Genomic DNA, 24017 nt, shown 5'->3' with positions numbered 1-24017 from the left:
CAAAAATAACAGGGTTGTTATCATGGGTGACTTCAACTTCCCGAATATTGATTGGCACCTGATTAGTTCCAAGGGTTTAGATGGGGTAGAATTTGTTAAGTGTGTCCAGGACAGGTTCCTGTCACAGTATGTGGACAGGCTGACCAGGGGGAAGGCCATACTAGATCTAGTACTTGGTAATGAACCGTGTCAGATCACAGATCTCTCAGTGGATGAGCATCTGGGGGACAGTGACCACCGCTCCCTGGCCTTTAGCATTATCATGGAAAAGGATAGAATCAGAGAGGACAGAAAAATTTTTAATTGGGGAAGGGAAAATTATGAGGCTATAAGGCTAGAACTTGCGGGTGTGAATTGGGATGATGTTTTTGCAGGGAAATGTACTATGGACATGTGGTCGATGTTTAGGGATCTCTTGCAGGATGTTAGGGATAAATTTGTCCCGGTGAGGAAGGTAAAGAATGGTAGGGTGAAGGAACCATGGGTGACAAGTGAAGTGGAAAATCTAGTCAGGTGGAAGAAGGCAGCATACATGAGGTTTAGGAAGCAAGGATCAGGTGGGTCTACTGAGTAATATAGGGAAGCAAGAAAGGAGCTTAAGAAGGGGCTGAGAAGAGCAAGAAGGGGGCATGAGAAGGCCTTGGTGAGTAGGGTAAAGGAAAACCCCAAGGCATTCTTCAATTTTGTGAAGAAAAAAAGGATGACAGGAGTGAAGGTAGGACCGATTAGAGATAAAGGTGGGAAGATGTGCCTGGAGGCTGTGGAAGTGAGCAAGGTCCTCAATGAATACTTCTCTTCGGTATTCACCAATGAGAGGGAACTTGATGATGGTGAGGACAATATAAGTGAGGTTGATGTTCTGGAGCATGTTGATATTAAGGGAGAGGAGGTGTTGGAGTTGTTAAAATACATTAGGACGGATAAGCCCCCGGGGCCTGACGGAATATTCCCCAGGCTGCTCCACGAGGTGAGGGAAGAGATTGCTGAGCCTCTGGCTAGGATCTTCATGTCCTCGTTGTCCACGGGAATGGTACCGGAGGATTGGAGGAAGGCGGATGTTGTCCCCTTGTTCAAAAAAGGTAGTGGGGTAGTCCGGGTAATTATAGACCAGTGAGCCTTACGTCTGTGGTGGGGAAGCTGTTGGGAAAGATTCTTAGAGATAGGATCTATGGGCATTTAGTGAATCATGGTCTGATCAGGGACAGTCAGCATGGCTTTGTGAAGGGCAGATCGTGTCTAACAAACCTGATAGAGTTCTTTGAGGAGGTGACCAGGCATATAGATGAGGGTAGTGCAGTGGATGTGATCTATATGGAATTTAGTAAGGCATTTGACAAGGTTCCACATGGTACGCTTATTCAGAAAGTCAGAAGGCATGGGATCCAGGGAAGTTTGGCCAGGTGGATTCAGAATTGGCTTGCCTGCAGAAGGCAGAGGGTCATGGTGGAGGGAGTACATTCAGATTGGAGGATTGTGACTAGTGGTGTCCCACAAGGATCTGTTCTGGGACCTCTACTTTTTGACCTGGGTAGAAGGGTGTGTTGGCAAGTTTGCAGATGACACAAGGGTTGGTGGTGTTGTAGATAGTGTAGAGGATTGTCAAAGATTGCAGAGAGACATTGATAGGATGCAGACGTGGGCTGAGAAGTGGCAGATGGAGTTCAACCCGGAGAAATATGAGGTGGTACACTTTGGAACGACAAACTCCAAGGCAGAGTACAAAGTAAATGGCAGGATGCATGGTAGTGTGGAGGAGCAGAGGGATCTGGGGGTACATGTCCACAGATCCCTGAAAGTTACCTCACAGGTGGATAGGGTAGTTAAGAAAGCTTATGGGGTGTTAGCTTTCATAAGTCAAGGGATAGAGTTTAAGAGTCGCGATGTAATGATGCAGCTCTATAAAACTCTGGTTCGTCCACACTTGGAGTACTGTGTCCAGTTCTGGTCGCCTCACTATAGGAAAGATGTGGAAGCATTGGAAAGGGTACAGAGGAGATTTACCAGAATGCTGCCTGGTTTAGAAAGTATGCATTATGATCAGAGATTAAGGGAGCTAGGGCTTTACTCTTTGGAGAGAAGGAGGATGAGAGGAGACATGATAGCGGTGTCCAAGATAATAAGAGGAATAGATAGAGTGGATAGCCAGTGCCTCTTCCCCAGAGCACCACTGCTCAATACAAGAGGACATGGCTTTAAGGTAAGGGGTGGGAAGTTCAAGGGGGGTATTAGAGGAAGGTTTTTTACTCAGAGAGTGGTTGGTGCGTGGAATGCACTGCCTGAGTCAGTGGCGGAGGCAGATACACTAGTGAAGTTTAAGAGACTACTAGACAGGTATATGGAGGAATTTAAGGTGGGGTCTTATATGGGAGGCAGGGTTTGATAGTCGGCACAACATTGTGGGCCGAAGGGCCTGTACTGTGCTGTACTGTTCTATGTTCTATGAGATGGCTAATACAAGGGGGCACAATATTAAGGTGATTGGAAGGAAGTATAGGGGAGATGTCAGAGGTAAGTTTTGACACAGAGTGGTCAGTGAAGGGAACACACTGTATGGGATAGTGGTAGAGGTTGATACATTAGGGACATTTATGAAACTCTTAGATAGGTATATGAATAATTAGATTGAGCTTTGAATAGGTTAAAGGGTTGGTACAACATTGTAGGCTGAAGAGCCTATACTATGTTGTGATGTTCTATGTTCTGTGTAAAGATTTGGACAGTTAGTAACATTGGGCATGAATTTCCCTCAGTGTGTCTTTGTAGGTCCAGATATTACTGATGTCACACTGCTAGAATTTGGTCAGCTTTAGGCCAGCATGTTGGACCTTCCACGGGTAGGTATGAAACTGAGTTCACTGGGTTCAGTTGTTCAAGGCAATAGCAGTGGGCAGCGGACCAGTATCAGCAAGACCTGAGCCATGGTCTTTCCAGATTACAAACTGCTCTGGTCTAGCTGAATTTTTGTTAAATATTTTTGAATGTTTCCTTTGTATTATCCTATATCTCCATACTGATGGTGAGGAAAAAGCCCCAGCATAGATGTAATCGAGCTAGTGTTTTAATGAAGACTATATTCATTCCATCTATGCTGACATTGAGAATGAAATAGTTCTGCTATTGTTTTTATGATAAAAGAACTTCTTCTGAAGTGTTCTGTCTAATATCATGATCACATGCTCATTTGAGAATTCTCTTCTATCTACAGCTAATGCCATGTATATGGGAAGCCAGGAAATGATGCAAGTTGTGCAAAGGGACAATTCCACTATAAAGCGCTTTTTGAATAAGGTACTGCTGTTTCAGGCTTGTAATCCAAATTCCGTTGGCTTAATTTTGAAATCAATCTTTCAAATACAAGTTAAAACGTTGTTCCAAATTGACCATCCCATCAAGTTTTGGACTGCTCCAATTATGGAATCCTCATAGTAAGAAATTCTTGGGATAACTTTTCCGGCATAAAGTCTGAATAATTCTTTAACAGCTGAGATGATTCATGAAGCTGTATGTTAAAAATCAATTCGAAGGTATGCATGTCCACTCAAAGTACATCTTAAATGTGTCCATGGTATCATTTAATGGATAGATATGTATAGTGCTGGATGGAAAGCATACGGTATCATGTATAATATCAAGACAAAGTACAGACTTTATTAGCCTATTGAGTGCAAGTAATGTAGGAAACAAAGTAAGATTAATGGGTCACAGATTTTTATAATACTTGCAACCTAAGCTAAATACAGGTCCATTTTGAATTATTCTGAAAAAAATGAAAACATAGTCTCTTCTGACAAGCTCTAATCCCCCACTACCAAATAAATGTAGGTTTTGTTTAATGCAGATCATGGACTGCTGGTGATAAGGGAAAGAAAGGTTTGTATCAAAGTCTTCTCATCTTTCTTCAAGGACTATACACAGACATGAGTTTTGCCATGTCTACTAACTTCTACTGCTCAGTCATCTTCTTAGCAAGTTTTTATCTGAGTATTTATTGTTCATTAAGGTAAATAATAGTTTGCTACCATTCGGTAACAGCAGCAAGCTCTCCCACATCTAGTAAAGCCCTACTGAATGCAGCAAAGTGCCTCCATCCACAGAAAAGTTTTGACCCTGTACCCTATCATTGGACCCCCTCAACCAAACAGCTTTGCTCATTAAGTGAGATGCTTCTGGGCTTTGGTCCATAAAGGAAATTTCAAACATTGAACCCTCATCACAATCAACAAGTTGCCTGTCAACATAAGCAGCCTGCCAGTTTTAATGGAATGTGGCCAGATCATAATTAGGGATTGATCTTCCCATCACCGCTTTGCCAAGGTGAAGCAAATATTCCTTTCATTACCCATCCAGTACCAAAACCTAATCTAGAAAACTTCAGTGCAGGCTTTCCTTAAGACTGTATTGTTCTGAAAGAGTATCATATGAATATCAGGTAAACCAGGTGTGTTAGCCCCTTCAATTAATTCTATTAGCATAGAATAATACAGTACAGAAGCAGGTTCACTGGAAACTTTTATGTGTTTTTATGTGCTTGAAATTCCAGCATATGCAGATTTCCTCGTGTTTGTGCCTTCTACCCATGATGTTGTGTTGAACTAATTAAACTAGTAATTAAATGCCTATAGGCATCCGTTAGTCTCATGAGACCTTGGATTTGCGCCTTGGAAGGTTTCCAGGGCGCAGGCCTGGGCAAGGTTGTATAGAAGACTGGCAGTTGCCCATGCTGTAAGTCTCCCCTCTCCACCGATGTTGTCCAAGGGAAGGGCACTAGGGCCGACACAGCTTGGCACTGATGTCGTCGCAGAGAAATGTGTGATTAAGTGCCTTGCTCAAGGACACAACACACTGCCTCAGCTGAGGCTCGAACTAGCGACCTTCAGGTCACTAGACCAATGTCTTAACCACTTGGCTAAGCGCCAACACAATTAAATTCCTGATTAAACTAGTTCCTACTGCCTACAAAGTCCTTTTATATGCCTATCGAAGAACCTCTTTATTACCTCTGCTGTATTTACTTCCACCACCATCTCAAGCACCCAACACTCTCTGTGTAAATAGTTTGCTCTGTACCTCTCCTGTTGTACTGTTACATTTGAAACATTTATCTTCAACACTAATGGGGACTCCCAGAAGTGCCCTCTGTCAAATGACTGTGTGCAACGATTCTCATTGTAAGTTAATGTTGCAGGAGCTATCATTTTGCTAGATTTGAGCACATTTAGGTTAGGATTTGAAACATGATTCTGTACCTTCTTGAATGTATATTTTAAAATGTAATCGCTGCCTGCTGATTAGCTGTTGTGTCTCCAGAATTAACTTCCTGCATTCAATGTTGGCAAACCTATTGATGAATTAAAAGAAAAGTTGTTCAGCATTTCAGCTGTTAAGACAAACACGGGCAGCTTTGAGACAGGCACATCCTCATTGTAATTAACCAGCTCTGAAAGAATCTGTAAAAGACCTCCAGTTAATACAGTACTTAACATTTAATGGATTCTATCTAAGAAGTTACTATGAAAAATCTGTGAAATTTGAGCACACACCACAGTTTGCTAATTATGACAGGCCAAGGTAAGGTCTTTGTCAGTGTTATCCACTATCATCACATTTCTTTATTCTTCCCTTATATGCTGCAGCTATTATGTAGTTTTATGTAGTTGATGCAGATTCAAATAGATGAGTTATATAAAGGGACAGCATGCACTCATAATCCTTCTCTCACTACCTGCACAATTGAAATAGAGCTGCTCACAATTAGGGGAATGGTGTACAGGTATTCGTCTTTAGTTGTTGAGGAAACATGCCAGATGAAATGAGGTCTTGTACATTCAGATGTTGGTGAACTGTTATCAAACAACCTGCCATGGAAACTTAATTTTACAGCTGTGCATTCACATTCCTTCAGGATTATATTAAGGTTGGAGATTTAACAGTAATGCTTATGCCAAATACTCTACTCATTGCTGCTCAGACGCCAGTGAAATTTTAATGACATAAAAATGTAGTATTCTTTCTGCAATTCACTAGCATTAGATCTAGTGCAGTGGAATGGCCAGTAAATAATTAAATGTAAAGGTAAAATATGAAACTTTGCCCAAAGTTAAGTTAAATTGCTATTATTATTGAAGATATTGTACCTGTTAGTTTATGCTGATAATAATAACCCTGCTAGCAACATGTATTGCAATATTTAGAGTCACTTTACCCATCTTTCATTCTTCTAGAATGTGCTCAGTATTTATTTGATTTCAAAAATTATTGCTTGCCATTAACATGTTTCTGTTTACTCAAAAGCTGTTGTCACCATTCACCAAACTGTCTCTTCTTGATTTTCTGTGCAAAGCTGCATTGATGTTCGATATAGCCATTCACCCTACCTGGTGCAGGGGGTCAGTAGCATCTGTGATCAGCTAACGACGAAAAAGTTCTTCCGCCAAACAGATTGGGGAATCCTTCCAGTCCCTATGGATCAGCTGGGGTGGTGGATGACTGAAAGCATTGTAGCTAGGAGTTGGTTACACTGTAGGTTCAGAAAGATAGATGCATAACTATCAGGAATGGCGGGCAGACAATACCCATGGCTATTGCCCTCTTTGAATACTGTTGAGGGGATAGCCTGTCAGGGGAAAGCAGCAGAACACAGGTCAGTGGCACCACATCTAACAGCAGCAAGGACTCAGCAAGCCAGAGTGATAAGGGACTTAATAGTATGGTAGGGGAGGGATGGGGTCAGACAGGCTAGTAGTATAACTCCACGTTGATGTGTTGCCTTCAGGGTGCCAGGGTCAACATTCTGAAGGGAGAGAGTGAGTAGCCGAAAGTTATGATCCATGGCAGTCCCAATGACATGGGTAAAGAGAGAGACAAGGTCCTGTAAAAGGAATTTAGAGGGTTAGGTAAGAGCTGAAAAGCAAAACCTCTAAGGCAATAATGTCAGGATAACTCCCTTTGCCACAAGGTCGTGAGTTTAGAGTTGGGTAGACAGAATGGCTAACTGTATGGCTCTGGAGCTGGGTAAGGCTTCAGATATATTGATAGCTGTAATTGTTTCTGGGTGGGATAACCTGAACAAGGACAGTTTACACCTAAACTAGAGGGGGACTACTAATCTGGTGGGAAGATTTTCCATTCAAGCTAAAGACACGGGCAGATGGAACCCGAATGCAGTAGGAAGCATATGTAGTAAATGGAGCAGGCAAGTCTCATGGGCAGTGCAACCAGAGATGGTTGGGGAGGCATATGAGAGCTGTAATCTTAGCTGTATTTACTTTAATACAAGGAGACTTTCAGCTAAAATGCATAAACTGAGAACATAGATTGACATGAGATTATGATATTATGGCCATCACAGAAATGTGACTGAGGGAAGGACAGGATTGGCGGCTCAATTTTCCTGGGTATAGCAGGTGTGATGGGGGAATTCCAAAAGGAGAGGAGATGTTGCAATGTTGATCAGGGAAAAAATTACAGCAATACTCAGGGAAGGTTTAAGAAAGGGGCAATCACTTTGATTGATTAAATCACAGGCCTCCAAATAGTCAGGAGGATTTGGAAGAACAAATGTGGCGACATGCAAAAGGGTTAGGATTGTAGTAGTTGGTGATCTTTCCCAATATTGACTGGGACTAGCGTAAAGGGGCCCAAATGGGATGAAATTTTTGAGTGCATCCAGGAAAATTTTTATAGCAGTGTGTAGAGAGTCCTACTAGGAAGGGAACTGTACTCAACCTTAGGGAAATGAGTGGTGTTTGTTGGATTCTGATGTTTTAATCCAAGGTTTTTACAGAAGTCAGGAAAGAGGCGCAAACTTCACCATTGTTTTAATCATTAATAGAACATAGATAAATTGAAATGAACAGTGATAGAGGTCTACTAAGTGAAGAGAGAGAGAGAGATAAAGCGAAAACAACACTACTTTGAGGTGAGCTATTTTGTACCTATAAGGAAATGTCATTCAAATTTGTAGATGAGAGTCAACCAATGAGATACCCTCTATACAAATAAGGCAGTGCAAAGAAATGCTTCCAGAATTATACTTTGTATAACCACTAGGGAAAAACACTAAACAACTGCATATATATATTGTGACCACTTAGAAGCTTACTAGGCAGTTACTTGCATATAAGAACTACTTAAAATACAAGCAGTTAATTAATTGTTAAACTACAAAGAAAGTAACAATTAAACAGTCTAATCTAAGAATTAAACAGTCGGATCCAACAGTGTCTCTGTAGAAAATCTTTGTGAACAGTGACTATAACTCAGTAAGATTTAAGGTAGTCACTGAAAGGGATAAATTGGACACAGAATTAAGTTCTAAAACTAAAGGAGTGCTGATTTCAATTACAAGAAATGACTGGTAAAAGTATATTGGGAGCTGCTGCAAGAGGGAAAAACAGCAGTGGGACACATTTTTAAAGCAAAACACTAAGAGTTCTTGGGTGGCGAGGTGGAGATACATGTCTACCTAAGGAGGTGTGAGGCGCTCTTTCCCACCATTAGCCTACAGATCACCCTTGGGCAAGGTGTAGCACCATGATCAGGGTTACATAGATGGTCGTGCGAGCAGCTGGTGCATATCACAAGTCCTGGATATGCAACCACTGATGCCAGGCAGACAACCTCTGAAGAGTATTGATAATCGCTGGGGGTACCCGAATTGTAAAGACACTAACTAGTGGAAGGCAATGGCAAACCAGTTCTGAAGAAAAATTTGCCCAAAGTTAGCATGGTTATAGGGCCATGATCACCCATGTCGTACGACACAGCCCATATGGGTGAGGAGTAATAGTTCAGTCACCATGTTCCTATATGGCAAGAGGCAAATAAACTTTGGGACTAGGGAGCTTGCTTAACAATGGAAATTAAGGATTTGATCAGAAACAAGAGGAAGCATATGTCAGATATAGGAAATTGTATTGTGAGTCCTTTGAGGTTTATAGGGGATATAAGAGAGATCTAAAGAAAGCATCCAGGAGGATGAAAGGGAGCATGAAATGGCCCTGTCCATCAGAAATAAAGAGAATTTCACAGCATTCCATGTATATTTGAAGCAAGAGGATATCAAAGGGGGAGTCTTTGTGTGGAACCAGGGATTATGTGTGGTATTCTGCATGAATCCTTTGCATCAGCATTCACCAGGAGGAAGATGGAGATTAGGGAGGTGTATGCTAATAGTCTAGAATGTGTGTATATTGGGAAAGAGTAAGGGTTAGAGATATAAGATAGACAAATCCCCAGGGCCTGATGAAATGTGTCCCAAGGAGATATTGCAAGCAAGGGAGAGGACTGCTAGAGCTCTGATGGAAAAGTTTGCATCATTTTTAGCTGAGTGTGAAGTACTGGAAGAATGGAGCATTGAATAGGAAATGTTGTTCATGTATTCAAGAAGGGCAGTAGGGATAAGTCAAGAAACTACAGGCAGTAGGCCTATGTCTGTAGTAAGTAAACTATTGGGGGGAAATACTTTAGGGGTTGGGTTTATAATTGGGAAAGATATAGTAGGTACTGATTTGGGAGAGCCATTCTGGTTTTGTGCATGGGAAATCTTGCCTCACAAATCCAGCTGAGTTTCTTGATGAGGTTTCTATGAAAAATGATGAAGGCAAGTTGGTACTTGTGGACTTTAGCAAGGACCTACAGGGTAGACAGGTCCAGGAAGTTGCAATATGTGCATCTGAAATGTTTTGGAAAACTAAATCCATATTTAACTTAGTGATAGGAGGCAGAGGGTAATGGTGGAAGGTTGCTTTTCTGTCTGGAAGTCTCTAACCTCAGGGATCAGTGCTGAACCTTTTGTTGTTATCAGGTGACTTGGATGAGATCCCTAAGGTCTGGTAAGTACGTTTGCTGATGACACAAAGATTAGTGAAGTTGTAATTAGCAAGCATGGTTGCCTAAGCATACAGAGGGAAGTAGATCAGCTGGAAAGTTGGGCAGAGCAGTGGCAGATGAGTGTGAGGTAATGTATTTTGGGTCCTGTGATACTGGCAGGACTTGTACGTATGGGTAGTCTCATGCTGGCTGGAACCTTAAAAATTGTTGATGTACGAGGGGACCTTGTTCAGAGCTCCATGAAAATGATGACATAGGCAGTTATTGAAAAAGAAATTTAGCTTGTTTGCATTCATAGTCAGGCAAATTGAGAATAAATGTTGGGCTTGACGTTGCAGCTATATAAGTCATTGTTTTAGGCCATACTTGGAATGTTGTTTACAATTTTGGTCAGCGCACTATAGGAAAAATGCGGTAGTGCTGGAAAGACTGCTGAAGAGGCTCACTGGGATGTTGCCTGGAATGGAGGATTTTAGTAACAATTGTAATTGGATAGACTAAATTTTTCATTGCAGTACAGGAAGCTGAGTAGTGACCTTATGGAGATATGTGGGCATACATAGGGCAGACTATCCACCATTTTTGCAGGGTAGGGAGTCTAAAACTAGAGGGCATAGTTTTAAGGTTGCGAGGAAATAGTCGATAGAGATACGCAGGGCAAGTATTTCATACAGACAACGGTGACAATATGGAATAAGCTGCCAGAGGATGTAGAAGAGGCAAGTACAAACACACTTAAAAGAACATTTGGAGATAATGGAATAGAGGGATGTGGAACAAATGCAATAAAATGGGATTAGCATTGATTGACGTCCTTGATTGGCATGAACGAATTGGACTGAATGGCCTGTTTCAGTGCTATATGTGACATGCAAAATATAAACGTAAAAGTTAAAACTACAAATGTTAAGCTAAATTTATATTAGAAAGCGAAGACTGGAGGGAAATATAGTATCTTTAAAAAAAACAGAAAAATAAAAGAGCTAGTTAGGGAAACATAATTTTCAGTTAAATCTCCAACAATTAAACAATCCTGAAGAAAGTGTCTGGATAAATGTAAAATGAATCTCAAGTTCACCTTCTGGGCAACAACTTTCTATGAAGTCCCTTTCAGTGGTTTGCCTGCATTGAATTTTTAAATTTTGAATTTTTTTTTTGCGTAAGTCAATTTATAGTTTTGGGATGTTTCTCAATACTACATCCTCTTAATTGTGGGGAGTTAATACACATCTGTTCTTTGTGTTTTCCTGTCCTTTCCCCCAGAACTACCACAGGGTGATGGAATGTGATGATAAGTAGGAAGAGACAGTGAGTGCTTAGTGAACTGGGATGATGAGTGTACATGATGTTCCTCTCCTGTTTCCCTCAAATACACATGCATATGTGCAGTAGATCACATCTGTTGAGACCCACGAAACCTGTCGACAGTAATCCCATAACTAGCCAATTCCCAGGCATAAGCCAAAAGTCAGCACTAGCTCTGGGATACTTGCACTGTGCCAATTGACTTCTGTAGATATCCCAGCTTTCAGGCTAGAAAATAAATGGCCAGTAGTCCTGTTAAAAGGAATGGAAAAGGTGAGTAGAGGTTTTCATTTGACTTATTCGAGTAATTTAAATATTTTAGTTGTTTTTAAGTCCATGTGCATTTTTTATAGTTTTCATCTTGTAAATTTTTGCAGGTAATTTTAATTGTTCTGACATCTTCTGCGTTTTCGGAAGGTCCAGGGTGCTTTTGAATGCTTGTGACCACATTGGCTGTCAAAGCCATTCTGTCAATGTGGCTGATCACTTGTAGTTTGTGAGCCCCTACACTGCATACCCTGTGCTAAACTTTTCCAGTGGCTGAGAGCCAAGCTACCTGGCAAAGCCTGCATCCTGAACCACATAAAACACTGTAATTTGGATGAGGCAGTCGGGAGTCTTGAGCCTCACTATGTCTCTAAAGACCTTGTACAATTAGTTTTGCTGCTATGTTCTGGTGGGATCCATTTTGCTTAAGTCCTCTCTGATTTCCTTTTGATCCATCCTGTGTGGATTCAGTTAGCCCTCTCCACTGGCATGCAGGAATGAATATTTTGGTTGCTACTGTCAGAATCTTTTTGTCAAGGGTCAACTGGTGGTCTTTTTCAAATGACCTCATGACCTCATTTAAGGGAAGGTGGATGTTTGAAAGCCAAGGTGGCACAGTGGTGCCACAGATATTGCCTCGGCTTCACAGCTTCAGCAACCCAGGTCCAATCCTGACCACCAGCGCTGTGTGCAGAGTTTGTACATTGTCCCTGCTCTGAGTGACTTTCCTCCAGATACTCCATTTTGGTCCCACCCCTAAAAGACATACTGTTTGGTTGATTAAGCAGCTGTTGTAATTCTCCTAGGAGAATCAGGGAGAGCTGAAGGACACACAACAAGAGAATAGGTTATGGGGAAATGTACAGGAATGGGATTAATTTATTATTATTTAGAGATGCAGCGTGGAATAGGCCTTTCCACCCCAACAAGCCATGTTGACCAGCGACCCACCTATTTAACCTGAGCCTAATCACAGACCAATTCACAGTGACCAGTTAACCTACTAACAGATTCAAGTTTGGACTGTGGGAGGAAACTGGAGCACCGTGCGGATCTCTACGCAGTTCACGGAGGGGAGAATATACAAACTTCTAGATGGCAAAGGAATTGAATTCTGAACTGTGGAACGACACCATGAGCTGTAATAGTGTCACACTAACTACTATGCTACCATGGCGCCCTAGTGAGATTAATGAGATTACTTTGAGAACTGGCATGGACTCAATGGGCCAATTGGGCTCCTTTTGTGTCATGAAATGAAAAGTATAAGAATGCCAAAATCAAACTGTGGAAGGTTGTTCCCAGCTGAAAAAATCATAATTGCACATCCCTACACTCTGAAGGCTCAGTAAATCCCTTGTTTCCACCCATCTGAGCTGATCATATAAACAGCTGTACTTCATAATTCTGAGCCCACCTTACCCTAAAAGGAGCATAAAAGCAGGAAAGATAGCTTTGTAGCTTTGTAGCTCTACTGGTCCCCATTGTTCAACAAGAAACCATGTAAGTTCATACTTTTCCGAATACATCATAAGTAAGTCTAAAAGAAGGATAAAATTTAGGCTGGAAAACCACAAGGAAAACTTGCTTGCCTTGATTATATATTGAAATTCTATCAAGAGTTGTAGAATATTCAGATCTGAATTTTGAAGATTGATTTACCAGTAGGCTGCATGTTAAATAATGTTGCCAAATTGTGGGAAAAGGAGTCTAATGGAAGCACATGTACACAGGTACAGAACATAACAGCAGAATATTTTATATGTGGTGAGAAGTTGGATGATGCTGACATTCATAAGGACCAAGTGCACACAAATCAGTTTTAGACTGCTGAACCAAGAAGGGGGTCTACAGCAAAAATTCTGTAGACTGGTTCCAAAGATAGCAATTTTGCTATATGAGGTGAGATTAAGGAGACTCAGTTTATGTTCTCCAGAGTTTAGAAGAATGGCAGGAGATTTCATAGAAACTCACAAAAGTCTCACAGGATTTTAACATCTGGATACAGACTGGTTGTTTCTCCTGGCTAAGGATATGGAACCAAGAGTAATAGTCTAAAATAAGGAATAGGCCTTTTCAGACTGAAATGAGAATTGGAATTCCTTCCTTCAGAAGGCTGTAGTTCAGTCATTGAGTTGATTAAAAACAGAGTCCAATGGAGTTTTGGACATTAGGAGAATCGAGAGATATAAGTTCGGGAACTCCAGGAAAATGAGCTGGAGTTAGAAGATCACTCATGACGTTAAAGAATGGCAGAGCAGTTTCAAAGTAGCAAGTGACCGGCTCCTAGCCCTTTTCTTATGTTCTTATAAAAGGTATTATGATTTGTTGTGAAGAAAGCAATTATTTATGTAATTGTTATATTGACCAACAGATTGTTTATTGCAGTATTTTTTAGTGATGATATGTACTGTACCTATTACAAAATGCATACATATAAGCAATGTTACTGTTAAAGTTTTGTACATGTGCAGCCAATTATGACTTATTCAATTTGTGCTGGATATTCCTTTGCCAATCTTTATTTTTCCCAACTTTGAAAGTTTTGTACTACGGTCAGTTTCCTGAGACTCTTTCATTTTGTGCAAACTTCACCATCTGTATATCCCACTGTAGAAATTTTCCAGTATAGATTGCAGGGCCCCACATCAAACCGGGCTTCTTTACTCTCTCTTGTCACTACTGGTTTGCAGCCATATCACAGCATCTGCTTGAAACCCATTCTACTTAAAGCACAGATCCCAGCCCTCTACTTGTACTCCCACATAGATTCAAGTGACTATCTTCCTTTTCTCTCAATCCCTATTCTATTGTAAATCCAAAATTCAGCAATCCAAAACGAGCCACTGCTCCTGATCCACTAACCCCGTGCCAGAAAAGCCACTTCATTCAGAGTGGAAGAACTGCTAAATTGGGCATTGAACAGGGAGATATATTACCTAAGTATATTAATGAAGATAAGATTTGAAAGAAGGTATTTCAGAAAGAGAGGGAATCAGTAAAGCAGAGATTTGTAGGTAAGAACAAAGTTATCATATTGAACAGCAACAGGAATAAACTATGTTCAACAAAACTTGGGAAACAGAATAACAGACAAGAAAAAGGAGACAATAACAAGAAGAAGTCATAGTTTTGTTTTATTCTTGACCACATGCTGCATCAAAGACCAAACTATTGTCATTAATTCTATTTACATAGCTACAATGAAGGCTTTCATAAAAACAAGTTGGTTGCAGTGATGCAGAGTCTTTATCTCCAGTGATGCTTTTGTGAAAATTTGTCTTGGAATTATGAGATTTCAAAATTGTATTTTGGAATATTTAACTATTTAGAAAAGATCCTCAAGTGTACTCCATAGACTTTTTTATATGATATAGTGGCAGGATTTAAACCAGATGGATAACAGCTGGAAGCATGCAGTAGTACAGGAGACACCCTAATCACTTCTAGTGATAGATGTAACTCATTGTATTCCCCAAGAGTGCTTTCCATTACTAAGTGTAATAGACCATTTTCAAACTTGTCTTTCATCTGGGTATGGAATGTTTATTAGCAATATTTCTGCACCTAAGTTGCTTGATTTCTTCAAAATAAACAGCCACAGCCTTGATAATTAACTTCCGATTTCTTGTTCTAGTTTTATTTTTCCTTCTGTTATTTAAGGTTTAATCTTACGATCGTGGGTCACTTTAGTCCTTTCCTGGGCATTAAAAATTAGCTAAACGCTCCTTGATTAGCAATTCTTTTTTAACAGTTGTGGTGCAGAATCCATGAACCTAAGATTTATAAATAACCAATTTAGAGAAAAGCAATGATTTTCTTTTCACACTGGAAACATAAATCTCAAATTTTTGGTATATTCAACATTTTTTCATTATTGATGGATCAATATAGTTCTTTTTCTGTATGAATGACTTAAAAGATGTTGTAATGACTTACATTAGCTTCAGTTTTCCTGGAATTCCCTCAACCTGTTTGCGTGGCTCAAAAACTGCAGAATTTTGGAAGAAAATGAATTTCCTACTGAACTATAATATAGCCAAGTTTCTCAAGCCTTTATTGAACTATAAGACCAAACTAATCTCTACCCATAAAAGTAGCCAGGCTCCTGACTCCCAAGTGTGAATACTCTCCAGCTGTTAACTTACAGGGTGCCATAATGATTCAAATTTACTTTCTGATCTTTTAGTGGTTATTTTTGACAGCATATTTGACACCAGCTCCTGAGATCTGCTTATTAACTTGGTTGCATCAAGGGATATCCAATTAGGTAGCCAAAACAATGCTTAAAAAGGCTGTGTTTGATGTACAAAGCTGATACTAAAATGGATAGAGGCAGATAGACTTGGGCTTATTCTATAGAGAATAGACAGGTGCTTGGCATAAACAAAATGAGATTGAGATCATACTGACAGGAAATGTTATGTTTTCATCTTTAATTTTATCCTATACCATTGTTCTGAATATTTTTCATTACAAAGCTTTTTTAACAATATTTTTAAAATAAGCTTTCATTGCTGCAGTGGGAGGGAATAAAATAATCATGATTTAAGCCATCTCAAGCAGGCTGACATGTTAAGTTTGATGGAGATTGAGTTCAGTGTCACTACTCTTGTAAGGGTTGGACAGCAGTTCCACCTCTTACAAGGCCAAAAGAAAATTCCTTCAGATGTCCAGACTCAATGCAACAAGGTCCCTGCCATTTCAAAGTAGGTTTAAACAGAATTATGCAAGATGTTTGGCAGAACGCACTATAATAAATTTAGGGCCCACTTGTTGCTATATATGCCTTCAGAACTTATCATCATTTTTTGGTCCTGATGAAGGGTTTCGGCCCAAAACGTTGACCGTTTTTCATTTCCATGGATGCTGCCTGACCTCCAGCATTTTGTGTTCTTTGCCATTCCGCAGTCAAAGCCACTTAGATCGCATTTCTTCCCCATTCAGATGTTTGGTCTGAGCAACAGGTGAACCTATTAACCATGCCTGCATGCTTTTATGTACAAAGATGAGAAAACTGGAAATGCTGAAAATCCAAGAAACACACACACAATGATGGAGGAACTCAGCAGACCAGGTAGCATCTGTGAAAAAGAGTAAACAGTCGAAACATTGACTGTTTTATCTTTCCCATAGATGCTGCCTGGCCTGCTGAGTTCCTCCAGCATTTTGTGTGTGATGCTTTTATGTGTTGTTTTGCTGCCACGTGATTGGCTGATCAGATATTTGCATTAATGACCAGGTGTACAGGTTTACCTAATAAAGTGACCACTAAGTGTATATTGTCATGTTATCCAGAATCCAATGAGACGAGTTATTTCTGTAATAACATTCAGAGCGAATTCAATGTGCTGCTGTTCCAGCAGAGAATACTGGTAGAGCATGAGAACAGTTCTCCCAAGTTAGTAAAGAGATCTGTTCTAAAAGAAGGCCATGGAATTATCACAGACTAACTCCAACCGACTAGTCCCAATGGCATTGATATCCTCATGAGACTGATATCATCACCTGTGTGTAGTTGATATTATTTATCAGTTCGTAGCCTAAGACAAAATGTTACACAGGTATTGTTGGTTGCAGGAATGGAATTACTTCCAAGTAACTTCCACATAAAACACATCTTCAATAAGCACTTGGTTCACATCAAATTTATAGCTAAGGATGCAAGAATATTGTTTCTCTTGGATCTTGTTTATGGTGTCCCAAAGGAATTGTAGCAGTTGGCACAATCACTTTATAGCGCCAGTAATCACTGATCAGGGTTTGATTACCGCTGCTGTCTGTAAGAAGAGTGTATATTCTCCATGTGACTGTGTGGATTTCTCCAGGTGCTCCAGTTTGGTCCTACCTTCCAAAGACATACATTAGGGTTCCGTTAGTGAGTTGAGGCTATGCTATGTTGGAGCAGAAACATAGTAACACTTGCAGACTGCCCTAGCATATTGTTCTGACTGCATTGGATGTTGACACAAAATGATGTATTTCACTGTATGTTTCGATGTTTCAATGTGCATATGTAAAATAAACCTAATTTTTAATCTTTACTAGTTACTTCTCAGCATGCAGTAGCCAGTCATTTTGCTCCTGGAAATAATAATTTATTGTTATCAGAAAGTAAAATTATCACAATAGCCTTTATGTTCTCAGTAAATAACATTAATATTTCTGTGCAGTCATACTGGTCTGTATTTCAAAGAAGTTGAAATATATTGGTACAAGTCTTATTGCAACTGCAGGGACTAATGAGACCATACCTGGAGTATTTCAAATAGCTTTTTGTCAGCTAATTGAGGGAAACCAGTATGCCTTGTTGTAGTTCTGTATTTAGGCCAAGAACTTCTGCTTTGCACCCGTGGGACCTCTCTGGCCCTAAACCTGCTGTGCTTTTTCCTGCATTAATTTAGTCCACGCGAGGAGGAACCTGAGGTCACATCACCCCAGCAAATATGCCCATCAAGCTCGAAAGCTTCACTCATAACCAAAAACAGGTGTGAACAATAATTTAAATGTCTGAATAGGTTTCCTTTCCCTGAAACATGCCAATCTAGATGCCTGTCATAACTCTGTCCTGTATCTTCCAACTGGACAGAGCTTATCGTTCAAGCTACTGAAAATGAAGTACACATCATTACTGTAAATATAACATGTAGTCCATCCCTTCCATCCTCTCCAACCTCAAATCCCAATCTCTTCTTTTAATTTGGAACAATTTAAATCCAAACTCATCATGAAGTTTTAAGACTTAGTTACCTTCTCTACAACTGAATCCTCAACTTCCTCATTGGCAAAACTTAGTCAATGTGGATTGATAACATCGCATCATTACTGAACTTCAGCACAGGTGCACCTCAAAGCCGCGTACTGAGTCCCTCCTCTACTCTCCAAACATACATGATCGTGTGGCTAAACACAGCTCCATGCCATGTTCAGATCTGCCAACAACACAATTGTTGTTGGATGATTCAAAGATGGTGATGAATTAACTTATCAGACTGAAATACAAAAAGTTGCTTCGGATACATAAAGTGTAAAAGATACTCAAGAGTGGATATTGGATTGCTGGAAAACGATGCTGGAGAGGTAGTAATGGGGGACAAGGAAATGGAAGATGAAGATCACCCCTGTGACTAGTGGTGTGCCATAAGGATCAGTGCTAGGTCCATTGTTATTTGTCATCTATACAATGATCTGGATGATAATGTGGTAAATTGGATCAGCAAGTTTGCTGATGATACAAAGATTGGAGGTGTAGTGGACAGTGAGGAAGGTTTTCAAAGCTTGCAGAGGGATTTGGACCAACTGGAAAAATGGGCTGAAAAATGGCAGATGGAGTTTAATACTGACAAGTGTGAGGTATTGCACTTTGGAAGGACAAACCAAGGTAGAACATACAAGGTAAATGGTAGGGCACAGAGGAGTGCAGTAGAACAGAGGGTTCTGGGAATACAGATACAAAACTCCCTAAAAGTAGCTACAAAATTCCCTAAAAGTGGCATCACAGGTAGATAGGGTCGTAAAGAGAGCTTTTGGTACGTTGGCCTTTATTGAGTATTGAGTATAAGAGTTGGAATGTTATGATGAGGTTGTATAAGGCATTGGTGAGATCAAATTTGGAGTATTGTATACAGTTTTGGTCACCAAATTACAGGAAGGATATTAATAAGGTTGAAAGAGTGCAGAGAAGGTTTACAAGGATGTTGCTGAGACTTGAGAAACTGAGTTACAGAGAAAGGTTGAATAGGTTAGGACTTTATTCCCTGGAGCGTAGAAGAATAAGGGGAGATTTGAGAGAGGTATATAAAGTTATGATGGGTATAGATAGAGTGAATGCAAGCAGGCTTTTTGCACTGAGGCTAGGGGAGAAAAAAACCAGAGGATATGAGTTAAGGGTGAAGTGGGAAAAGTTTAAAGGGAACAATGGGGGTGGGGGGGGCTTCTTCACACAGAGAGTGATGGGAGTGTGGAATGAGCTGCCAGATGAAGTGGTAAATGTGGGCTCATTTTTAACTTTTAAGAAAAACTTGGACAGGTACATGGATGAGAGGTGTATGGAAGGATATGGTCCGTGTGCAGGTCAGTGGGACTCGGCAGAAAAATGGTTCAGCACAGCCAAGAAGGGCCAAAAGGCCTGTTTCTGTGCTGTAATGTTCTGTGGTTCTATGAACTGAATAAGTATTTTGCATCAGCAAAAGTATTTTGTGAAAGACACTAGTAGTATGGTGGAAGTTCCAGGTGTCACGGGTCATGAAGGGTGTGAAGCTACCATAACTAGAGAGAAGGTTCTTGGCAAACTGAAAGGCCTGAAGGTAGATAAGTCACCTGGACCAGTTGGTGTACACCCCAGGGTTCCGAAATAGGTGGCTGAAGAGATTGTGAAGGCATTAGTAATGATCATTCAAGAATTACAAGATTCTGGAATGATTCCGGAAGACTGGAAAATTGCAAACGCCACTCCACTCTTCAAGATATATAGAAAAAGCCTACAGCCCTTCAGCCCACAATCTGTGCCGAACTTGTACTTACTTTAGATATTACCTAGGGTTACCCATAGCCTTCTATTTTTCTAAGCTCCATGTACCTCTCCAGGAGTCTCTTAAAAGACCTTATTGTATCCGCCTTCACCTAAGTCGCCGGCAGCCCAGTCCATGCACTCTCCACTCTCTGCATAAAAAAACCTACCCCTGACATCCCCTCTGTACCTACTTCCAAGCATCTTAAAAATGTGCCCTTTCGTGTTAGCCACTTCAGCCCTAGGGAAAAAGCCTCTGACTATCCACATGATCAATGCCTCTCATTATCTTATACACCTCTATCAGGTCACCCCTCATCCTTCGTTGCTCCAAAGAGAAAAGCCCAAGTTCACCACCTACTCTCGTAAGGCATGCTGCCCAATCCAGGCAACATCCTTGTAAATCTCCACTACACCTTTTCTATAGTTTCCACATCCTACCTGTAGTGAGGTGAACAAAACTGAGCACAGTACTCCAAGTGGAGTCTGACCAGGGTCCTATGTAGCTGTAACAGTACTCAATCCCACGACTAATGAAGTCCAATGCACCGTATGCCTTCTTAACCACACAGTCAACCTTCACAGCAGCTTTGAATATCCTTTGGACAGGTACCTCAAAATCCCTCTGATCCTCCACACTGCCAGGAGTCTTACCATTAATACTATATTCTGCCATCATATTTGACCTACCAAAATGAACCACCTCACACTTATCTGGGTTAAACTCCATCTGCCATTTCTCAGCAGTTTTGCATCCTATCAATGTCCTGCTTTAACCTCTGACAGCCCTCCACACTATCCACAACATCCCCAACCTTTGTGTCATCTGCAAATTTACTAACCCATCCCTCCACTTCCTCATCTAGGTTATTTATAAAAATCACAAAAAGAAGGGGTCTCAGAACAGATCCTTGAGGCACACCACTGGTCACCAACCTCCATGCAGAATATGACCCATCTACAACCATTCTTTGCCTTCTGTGAGCAAGCCAGTTCTGGATCCAGAAAGCAAGGTCCCCTCGGATCCCATGCCTCCTTACTTTCTCAATAAGCCTAGCATGGGATGCCTTATCAAATGCCTTGCTGAAATCCATATACTGTTATCTACGGCTTTATATCTACAGAGAAAATACAAAAAAAATGAGGTGCAAAGGAACTTGGGAGTCCTTGTGCAGGATTTCCTAAAGGTTAATTTGCAGGTTTGAGTCTGTGGTGAGGAAAACAAATGTGATGTTAGCATTCATTTCAAGAGGACAGGAATATAAAAGCAAAGATGTAATGTTGAGACTTTATTAAGCACTGGTGAGGCCTCACTTGGAGTATTGTGAGTAGTTTTGGGCCCTTTATCTTAGAAAAGATGTGTTAAAACTGAGAGGGTTCAAAGGAGGTTCATGAAAATAATTCCAGGATTGAATGGCTTGTCATATGAAGGGTGTTTGATGGCTCTGTACCTGTATTCACTTGAATTCAGAAGAATAAGGGGTGACCTCACTGAAACCTATCAAATGTTGAAAGGCTTTGAAAGAGTGGATGTGGAGAGGATGTTTCCTATGGTGGAATAGTCTAAGGCCTGAGCACACAGCATCAGAATAGAGGGGAATTCTTTGCCACAGGCAGCTATGAAGACCAAGTCTTTATGTATATTTAAGGCAGAGGTTGATAGATTATTGATTGGTCAGGTCATGAAGGGATGCGTGGACAAGGCAGGAGATTGGGGCTCAGAGTAAAATTGGATCAGCCATGATAAAATTGTGGAGCAGACTCGATGGGCCAAATGGCCTAATTCTGCTCTTATGGTCTTATGGAAATAGGTCACCTGGTTGAAAGGGGCTGCAAGATACAGCCGCTAACAGTCAGAAAAACGAAAGAGCTGATTGTTGACTTCAGGAAGGGGAAGGAGGGTGACCATGTGCCAGTCTACATTGGGTGATCAACAGTGAAGAGAGTCAGCAGCTTTAAATTCCTGGGCATTTGCATGTCAGATGAAATGTCCTGTGCCCGGAGACACACCAGCATCTTTACATCCCTCCATCCCCACCATTGGCAGCATCTACAGGAGGTGCTGCCTGAAGAAGGCAACATCAATCATCAATCATCCCCATCACCCGGGCCAGACCATCTTTTCACAGTTACTATCCCTGAAGTCCCACATCACCAGCTTTAAAAACAGCTACTTTCCTTCAACCATCCAGCAAAACCCTAATCACTAGTTCAGCAACTTCATGACCATTTTGCATAAGATCGACCATTTTTGCTCTAATTGTGTTTTCTTGTGTATAGTTTATATTTATGTTTCCTTGTGAATTCTGTTTATACGATCCTACGTGCGTGTGATGCTGCGGCAAGGAAGTTTTTCATTGCACTTGTGCATGAAGTGCTTACGCAAATAATGATAAGCTGGACTTTGATTTTGACTTAAAATCAGTGAGCATCATTATCTTGGGGTTCTACATTTATTTCTCCATGGGCTCCTCTGAAACTGGGAACTCCTCGTGTTCCCAATCTTTTCCTGCTGAAATTGCACAGATGTTTCTATTACAGATGCTCAGCAGAAATATTTTAGCTAATTTTTGATTTCAATAGTATGTGATGGGCAAAAGATTATCTTTTTTTAATGAGCAATTTTATGCACAAGCATGCCAGAGAAATAAAGTCGAAACAGGAAATTAGGAATGCAAAGCAGTTAAAATATTTGGCCATTTTAAAGTCCCATCATTCACGAAGCTGTCAATGAATACCACATAATCCAATATTGTTTGAAGCAAATGGGTTTAATTATGGTATTTTATTATATTCAAATGCAGTTATGTTGCCTTCTCAGCAAGACCAACCAGTCTAAGAAGCTGCTGGAAAATTGCACATGGAACAAAAATCTGATAGATCTGGTCATGTGAATTTGGGCCAGTTTTTCAATTCCCTTGGTATCTGTTCTGCCCCTGCATCACTGGATTTTGCACCTGAAAAATAGTCATAGTCATACTTTATTGATCCCGGGGGAAATTAGTTTTCGTTACAGTTGCACCATAAATAATAAATAGTAATAGTAATAGTAATATTACTATTAGTAAATAGTAATAGTCATAGAAATAATAAATAGTAATAGAATAGTAATAGAAAATAGTAATAAATAGTTAAATAGTAATATGTAAATTATGCCAGTAAATTATGAAATAAGTCCAGGACCAGCCTATCGGCTCAGGGTGTCTGACCCTCCAAGGGAGGAGTTGTAAGTACCCCCTTTTCTTTCACTAGCTATTAACTACTGAATTCTGAATCATAGTAAGATTTGAATCCACTAAGTATAATTTTGCAAACCATATATATTGAATTAATACTTAATATATATAAAATGGCATTTCATTAATACGGTCTCATTTGAACTAGAAATGCAAATGCTTTGCTAAAAGCTGTAAATCTATACTTTATTGTGCTCTGTTTCTCAAGGCACCCAATAAATCACGTTCTTTTTTATGGATTAAAAGTGAATGGTGGATCAACTTATGCTCATTTTGGGTTCCAAGAATGTCCAAAATCTGGCCAAGAATAATATCTATGTTGAGATGCAATCATTCCAAGCCCTGCCCAGTGACGTATTCTGACAACGTTCTAGCCAAGTACCTAGTCATTTGGGCAGTCTGGATTCTGAACTTTTGTCCACTTGTTTCCAAAACAATTGTAAAAAGATAATATTTATATTCTTCCTGCGGGAAGTTAAGTGCATTATTCTAACTAATTAAAAATAAATAGAAGGCTTAATAAATAATTAATGGCTTTAAGTACTTTGATTATTTATTAAGTACTCTGAAACAGTTTTGTTAAGACAGCTGTTGTTTCCCTGTCACTAGAAATCTGAAGCAAAAATATAAAATAAGCAATCCACGTATGAGATAAGTTGCTAAGCTTTTCATAATTATAGTTTTCAAACTATATTCAGTTGAAAAATCCCTTGAATGCTGTAAAGAAAGTTCTAGTAATTATTTCGCAATTTTTTTGTAGGAATCTTCATAGCATACATTGTAAGTAGTTCTTTGCAGCATAATCTTCACTGCAATTATACTTGTAAAGTTTCCAGTGTCTACTTAAGTAATGAAAATTTTAAAAATAT

At 40.2% G+C, this 24017-nt stretch overlaps 1 protein-coding gene across 1 annotated transcript in view; it reads left to right on the top strand.

The window, feature by feature from the left end:
* ldah (lipid droplet associated hydrolase) overlaps nt 1-24017 on the top strand; it is a 325214-nt gene that overhangs the window by 294656 nt on the left and 6541 nt on the right. Inside the window, exon 6 of the mRNA XM_063036663.1 lies at nt 3206-3288. Coding sequence (XP_062892733.1) covers nt 3206-3288 — 83 coding nt within the window. The remainder of the gene's footprint in view (nt 1-3205; nt 3289-24017) is intronic.

The sequence above is a fragment of the Mobula hypostoma genome, chromosome 2, assembly GCF_963921235.1.
Source record: "Mobula hypostoma chromosome 2, sMobHyp1.1, whole genome shotgun sequence".
In the NCBI taxonomy this organism is placed as follows: Eukaryota; Metazoa; Chordata; class Chondrichthyes; order Myliobatiformes; family Myliobatidae; genus Mobula; species Mobula hypostoma.
The sequence above is the reverse complement of the archived record's forward strand: the minus strand, read 5'-3'. Positions and strand labels throughout refer to the sequence as shown.